Raw genomic sequence first — 7,458 nt, 5'->3', positions numbered from 1 at the left:
GTCCACTCCCAGGCTCATGCAAGCAACCTAAATTCAACTAGTGGATTCACAAAAAAAAAAAAAAAAAAAGACACCAAATGTAGGTGTGAGGCTATTTGGGAAAAAGTAGTTCACTGGGAGCAGAGTGAGAGTGTGTAATGGGGGGAATGAAGGGAAAATACATGGAAAATATGTGCATATGGATGGATGAATGTAACTCCTGAAAAATAGAATTATGGAGGCAGAAATAGTAGGCACTTGATGAATTTAAAAATGGAGACCAGATTATTTTAGCAAACAGCTATCTAGAGACTATACTTTTAAAAGGACAGTACTATTTTCAAACTGACAAATATCGGTACAGGAGCTCCAATCCAACTTACCGTCTCAATACTTGGGAGATGTGAGTTCTATTTAACACACGCGGAAACCAGTGGTCACTATGAAGTCAATACAGTTAGTTCTGAATCGACATTTTTACTTTTGCTTGAGGAAAAATGTCAACAGAGATCAGCGCTTTAAGGTTTAACTCATTTCTAGGCCTCTCTCTTTCTAATGACGGGAGTGCTTTTTTTTTCCCCATGAGGATTATTTCCAAACAAATGCCAACAGGTATAAGTGCACAGGGCTTATTCCAGATCTGGGCTTCTTCCCCAAGAAATGGCCAAGAAAACGAAATTACTTTCAAATAGGGTTACCAAAGGCCATGCTACAGAGTCAGGCGGCTTTAAGGCCCACTGGCTCTTCCTGTGCTTAGGTATGACGATGATGGCTGTGCCTTCTGTGAGATCTGTGTGGCTCGCTACGGTGCCGGGAAGGGTAAGGGGAAGACTCCCTGGTTTCATGGTGGGAATAGACTCTGCGGATGGGGCCCGGTCTATGCTCACGGTCGGTTGAGTTGGTTTCCCTGGAGTATCCATGCCTGCGCCTCGGGGAATCTCTGTGCAAAGGCTGCTGTTGGGAAGATGGAGAGGAGGGAACACCGTCCTCTCTGCGGCTGGGCACGTTTTGAGGATGGGAGGAAGATCTCTGAGGGCTGTGGTTGTGGTGATGGTGGTGGTGGTGGTGGTACCTGGGAGAGGGAGAGATTCTGGCCGCAGGGGGTTCACGCTGCTCATTGTGGCGGTGGTGGTCTCGAGGCTGCCTTCTGTCTGCCCGGTCTGTCTGCCCTTCTGCAGGAACATCCCTGATCCACCGTCCCACACTGTTGTGGGATGGGAGCATCACGCCCCAGGCGTCTGCCACATGTGCCAGCAGCAGCTGCGAGAGGTAGCGGTGGGCACGCTCGTCCCAGTGCACGCCATCGCTCAGCCGATGCTGCCCGGCATGGCGGAAGTGGAAGTGGAGATCCAGCACATCGAAGCCACGCCTCGCCGCCTCCGCCGAGCTGTAAAAGTTGGCCTCCATCACATCTTCGCGCAGCCGCGAGGGGCAGCCCGAAGCCTCGGGCAGGATGAAACCCCCGGACACAACGTTGGCCACGGGCATGGCGGTGTTCCAGACCACGAGGCAATTGGCAGGCAGCACCTGATCCAGGCGTTGGAAGAGCCTCTCCACGTCCTCTCGGTAGTTCCTGAGGAAATTGCTTCTGTACCGGGACAGGTCCCAGAGGCAGGAGTTCACGATCACCAGATCGGGGGCGTACTCGCCCCAGCGCAGCTGCCGCAGGACGTCTTCCACGTAGGGCGAGTAGGCACGCGTGAGGAAATAGAAGCGCACCAAGTGGCGCCCGGAGCAGAACTGGCGCACCTCGCGGTAGTGGGCGCCATTGTGCATGCGTCCCCACCTGCCACCCTCCAGCAGCACGTCTTGCTCGAAGCTCAGCTCGCCCTTGCTCTTCAGCTGACTGGAAGACAGCAGGCAGTCCTTCTGGAGCAGCAGCACCAGGTCCTTGTAGACGGCTCGCTGGATCGAGTCCCCCAGGACGACCACGAACTTGTTGTGCAACAGCTGCTGGACCTCGTGGGCTCGGAGGTGGGGCATGATGGCGTCCTTCTGGGGGACTCTTGGAGGGAAGCACCCCCGGGGAAGCCGAGGAGCTCACGGAGTCGAACCGGCCGCGGTGTTTGGGCTGGGAGGGCGACGGACGGACGGACAGCGAGCTTCTGTGGTCAAAAGCCGCCTCATCCGGTTTGCCTCAGCCCCACGGGCGTGACCTCTGAACCTTGCACAGGATTGCGTGAGTTCAGGCTCCACCTGGTGGAGGAGAGGTGGAGCAACCCAGCGGGAAGCCCGCCATGGTCCCCAGCCTGGGGGAAGCTGATGGATGTCAGCTCCCGGGTGTCAGCCCCCACCAGGGTCTCTGCCAGGCCAAGGTCTTCTTGGCCAGCAATGGTTCACCGATGTCCACCTTTGGACTGCCTTCGGGCGTCCTTTCCCCTCTGTTTCCTTTAGCGCCAACCCCATTCTAGCTGAGGGTTCCTGCTTTCCGATTCCATTGGCAGAGAGGCGGATAATGCCTTTCTGGAGGCTAGAACCCAAACTGGCGCTACTGTCAAGATGGCATTCCAAGCCATGATTGGCAGAGCTTGCGGCGCTTTGTAAGAAATGATGTAATATGGGGAGTCCCCGTGAATGTTTTACCAGCTTTCCCGTAAACATGAAATCTTTTTGTACCTAGGCGTACTGGCCATTTTCTTACCATGGTAAAGGGTAATGTGTGTGTTTCCATTGATTTCTAGCTTTCTTTACTGTCTCATTCCCTAACTCCCAAAAAAATCACCTCAGCCCGTCTCTATTTACACAATTCACCACCTCAGAAATTCTATGTACGTGGAATTGTACAGTATGGGACCTTGCGAAATGGCTCTCCACCCACACGACCTGCATTGTCCTCTGGATTTGTCAACCTCAAGTGTGACTACCTGTTTTCTAAACTGGAATTTGGAATTCCTGGCAAGGGAAATGCTGTTGTTTTGTTTCTGTTTCTTATTGCTCCCTGAAGCCATTCATTGAAAAGATAATTAGGTTATTTGCTGTTTGGGGGGTTTTACAAATGGTGCTGCTGAGTATTTTTGTGTAGAGCTGACATTTTCTTTTTAAATTTGTAATAAGCCGAATACTGCCACTATTCGGTTGTAGGGTGGTTGTACAGCTTTTAGAAATGGTCATGTATAACGTCTCAACATTCAGGAGGAAGAGACAAAGAGATAGTGAGTTTGGGGGCAGCCTGGCTATTTAGCATACAGTGAAACTTAGCATTAAAAGAGAAAGGAAAACAAAAATCTCAAATCGTTTTTTTCTGGAGTGACTGAACCCATTCTCACTGATGTGAAAAACGGTTTTAATTGCTTCTCGGGCTCTCATTTGCATAATCTGAATATATAAAACCCCAAATATTTCATATACTTACTAGAGCAGTTCTGATCCAGGGGAATCAAAAGGGGGGGGGGGGAGAAAGAGGGAGAGAGACTTTTCTTTATCTTACATGGTGCCCTCATGGATCCTGTTAAGCTCCATGGAATTTGCTTTGAAATTCCTCCATCTCTGGGTTATCTTGGGCCTTTTAAGTGGTGTTTGGGAAACCACTGTGATGGTGTTGTTTGGGATCCAGGAGAAGGAGAAACCAGAGACTTTCCAGCACATACCTGGCGCGTGGAGAACTGTTAGGTTTGGGTTTAAAGTTAAAACTGTGAAGTGACTGTTTTCTCCCTATTCATGAAGGACAGAAGTTTAAGTGTGGTTCTACCAGGGGGTAAATGTCCTCTAATGGTTTTGCGTATTGCACATGTTGCTTTTGGTAGATGCCACCTCTGAGGCTCTTCTGGGTTTCCCCACACATTCTGAGAATATTTTGAGTTATACTTACCAAACTTTCTTCTCCAGTGTCTAATTGCCCTTTCTCTTCTAATATTTTCTCAAAACTCTCACCAAAATATCCCTAGTTTTCGGCACTCGTTTTCCTTTATTTATAAAATTTGTCTGTGATATCAATGTAATCAGGAACAATACATTATGTTAATGTGCAACTTTATGAATCTGTGAGTAGAAAGATAACCTTTTGACATTGTTGTATAATACGGAAAACTGTTTCTTATTCTAATAATTTTTTCAATGATGCTCTGTATAGCTCTTTGTACATTAACTAAGCACACACATCTTAAAAACAAGAATAAAAATTAAGTCCATAAACTACTTGTGTTTGTGTATAATTTGGATTTATACTCAAATTGTTTTTTTTTTTTTCTGCCTCTTAGCTTCGAAGAGATTACTTGCAACAATACTTAACATTCTTTTGTTCTCAATAAGCAGACTTGGTCACATGTTATGAACAGTGGATTTTGACTCCCATGCCATAAAATGTGAATTTCAAATTAACTATAAACATTCAGTATTTTCCTTACTAAGGGAAGTGGACGGTATAACTAGTTGGTGACATAAAGTTTTCTTGAGATGAGCAGGAAATGGATATTAATAACTGTGTCCCCTCACTTGAGATCGATAACCTAAGACCATAAAACAGAACCAAAACAAAGTAGTAAAAAGTTTTGGCTCGGGAGAGAGAATTGTACAGATACTAGGCATCCAGCCATACTTATGGATAGTTATAAGCCAGGAGTGTTAGATTTTACCAGAGTCAGATTTTTAAATTTGACTTTAACAGTTTCCCTGTTAACCTCTTCTGGGTTTAGAAAATCATTCAGGTTGCAGGAGTTAAGAGTTAAGCATGTAGATGGTAAGAAATGTGTGAAAGAAAAATAAAGACCCTAAGAAGGCACACGGGTCGAAAATAGAGCTGCAGTTAATGAAGGTGTGTGCTCATTAGCTAGCGAGGCCTCTGTTGGCCTTCCTATTCCTGTCCCCTCCCCCTCTTCCCAGCAGTTTCTATACCCTGCTTTATTTTTCTTTACAACCCTCACCGGCACAGTGCATTTTTATTATGTTATTGTTATATTATCATTTCCTTATTCTATCAGATTTCAACCCTATGGGGAAAAGTCGTCTTCGCACTTGCTCATTTCCTTGGCATTTAGAATGATGCCGACTATGGAGTCGATAAGCTGATAAATGCTTGGGTGATGAAACAGTGACCGTGGAAATTCATTATTGGAGGAGATCACTAAAAACTGCCCAAGCACCCATCTACCGCTGGTATTGCCTGAGGAATCTTCTATTTCAGCATCCAGATGGGGTTCTTCTCATTCATGTGTCACGACTGGGGATGTGCTCCCCAAGTCTGTGCTGTCCTCAGGAAACAGGAGCATCAGCTATGTCTGCCTGTACCCCTAGGATGTGTACTTGGAAAACTGTCTAAAAGAAAACAGGGAGGAAGGAAAGAAGGAGGGAGCAGGAGATGAAAAGAAGGAAGGGAAGAGAGAAAGGGAGAAAAGGAAAAGAAAATTTAAGACTGTTGAAAGTCTCTCATTTTTTAATACCCCATTTTATATCTTAAGATATCAGAGGACTGTCAACCATTTTTCTCTGATGTGGCTGTCTTTAATGTTGTTTAGATCCTATTAATCCCTTTGTATCTTTTTATATTAGCCTTACAATCTCTTCAATTATTTATAATAACAAGGCATGATTCCCATTGTGTGTGAGCACAGTGGTAGATAATTCAGAAGTATGTCACCATGCTAGAGCAAGAACCTCTCTGCGTGGTAGTTATGTAAAGGCTTGTGAGATAATGTTCCCTTTCTCTCCCAAAACGACTGAGCTTTTTAAAAATAATATCTGTATTGATTATTTGGGAATCTCACATCATGAACCCTGGACATGCTTACTTTCCAGTCCCCCCAGGTCCAGCCTCTAACCCTTGGGACCTCCCCCTCCAAAAGAAGACAAATAAAAAGGAAGTCTAATTAGTGTTGCCCGGATACTCACTGGAGCATGGCCAAATTCCTGCCCATTAAGGGAAACTGAGTCTTCCCTACCCACACCCCTGTCAGAAGCCATCACTTGTGGAGAACTAGACTTCAGCATCCCTATCACGATTTTTAAAAGTTCTCTTCAATGGCTTTCTGCTTAGGTTGCTATGGCTTTGAGGGGGTGAGGTAGGGGAAGGTGTTGTCACAGAAGACTTCGATGTCCCCTTTTCTCAACTGTGCACCCGCGGCCATCAATACCTTGTCAAGAAGTAGCTTCCTTGTCCTTTACAGTCAGTGGGAGCACAGATAACGGACATATATATGGTTTATGGTATGGACCACAGACATCCAGATAATCTCTCCTGTCAGCACATACCATAGACCTCACCATGATCTCCAGTGGCACTATAGGCCATGGACATAAACACTGCCCTCTCCTGCTGCATGGGGTATGTATACCATCACAGCCCTTGGCAGCAACACAGACCAAGGACATCAACATGGTCTCAGGTGGCAACACAGGCCACAGACGTCACCATGGGTTCAGCCTGCAAAACAGACTGTAGACATCCACACAGTCTGAGGGGCATCTCAGGCCAGTGACATCAAAATGGCCCCCGGTGGCTATGGGATGACCCTTCAGCATGGACTGGACAGTGGATTACAGACACCAATGTGGCCTCCAGGGACAGGATGAACCATAAAGGCCTTCATCATGGGCATCCTGCTGTTGCTCAGAACCAGGGCGAGGGTGCGGCTGGGCAGCATGTTCCGGGGCTGAGTCGGAGTTCAAGCTCCGGGGTACGGCACACCATTCATCCCCCCTACTCTCCAAGTACATGTTCCCTTGTCCACCCCAGCCTTCCCTCACCCCTTTCACTGCTCATCATGTCTCTATCCCTCTATCTCTCTCACCTCCCTACCGAGTAATAGTCACTCGTCTAGTGGTGTTCAAAACTGCAATGTGAGTTATTGACCAACAATGTTTCTGATTTCAGAAGCGCCATACACACTGGACCGCTGCCAAGAATTGTCTCGGGCATCCTGCTGTTGCCCAGAGTTGGGGTGATGCGGCAGCTTGGCAGGACAGGATCTTTGACTGAGGTCCTCTGTCTTCCATATTTGGGGGTGAAGATGAGTACTGAATCAAGCTTCACCCAGTTAACTTATTCTTAACCCATGTGTGTCCCTTCTCCTTACTTTGTTTACTGATAGTACAGTTGGAGCAAAACCTTCATTTTTTTCAAGTTGCCATCTTATTACTTATCAAAGCCAGGCCACCATTTGGAGCTGGTTCTACTTAAACCTTTCTTCCCTGTGTCTGATTACCCTTCTCAGAATGTGTTGCAAGACCCCTGTGGCATTCAAAAGCAAATCCAGTTTTCTAGGTGTGGTGTGATCAACATAATTCTGGATTTGGATTATCACCTCTTTTGTCAAATTAATGCTGCCCAAAATCTAATCTGCTTTCTTTAGGTAACCCATTGCTCTCATGACTCATCCCATGCCTTTCTCTTCCACTATACTTGTCTGAGTCATCTTAATCCATACTAAATATTAACTTCTTTCTCCTGAGTCTATACCTCGGGCTGTTTAGTTGTGAGAAGAAGTATTAAAAAACTTAAAAAAAATTCTAAGCTTATTGTATTGTTCTTGTTTGCCAAGAGCTTTT

General features: G+C 46.4%; 1 protein-coding gene across 1 annotated transcript; it reads right to left on the bottom strand.

The window, feature by feature from the left end:
• Window positions 1-608: 608 nt before the first annotated feature.
• Window positions 609-1,962, bottom strand: LOC308433029 (PC-esterase domain-containing protein 1B-like; the record flags this gene model as incomplete). The annotated part of the gene is made up of 2 exons (XM_080932899.1): window positions 609-933; window positions 1,052-1,962. 2 exons carry the CDS (start codon window positions 1,960-1,962, stop codon window positions 609-611), a joined length of 1,236 nt encoding a protein of 411 aa, XP_080789025.1.
• Between the last annotated feature and the right edge of the window lie 5,496 nt (window positions 1,963-7,458).

Source organism: Micromys minutus, assembly GCF_963924665.1.
Source record: "Micromys minutus genome assembly, chromosome: 19".
Lineage (NCBI taxonomy): Eukaryota > Metazoa > Chordata > Mammalia > Rodentia > Muridae > Micromys > Micromys minutus.
The sequence above is the reverse complement of the archived record's forward strand: the minus strand, read 5'-3'. Positions and strand labels throughout refer to the sequence as shown.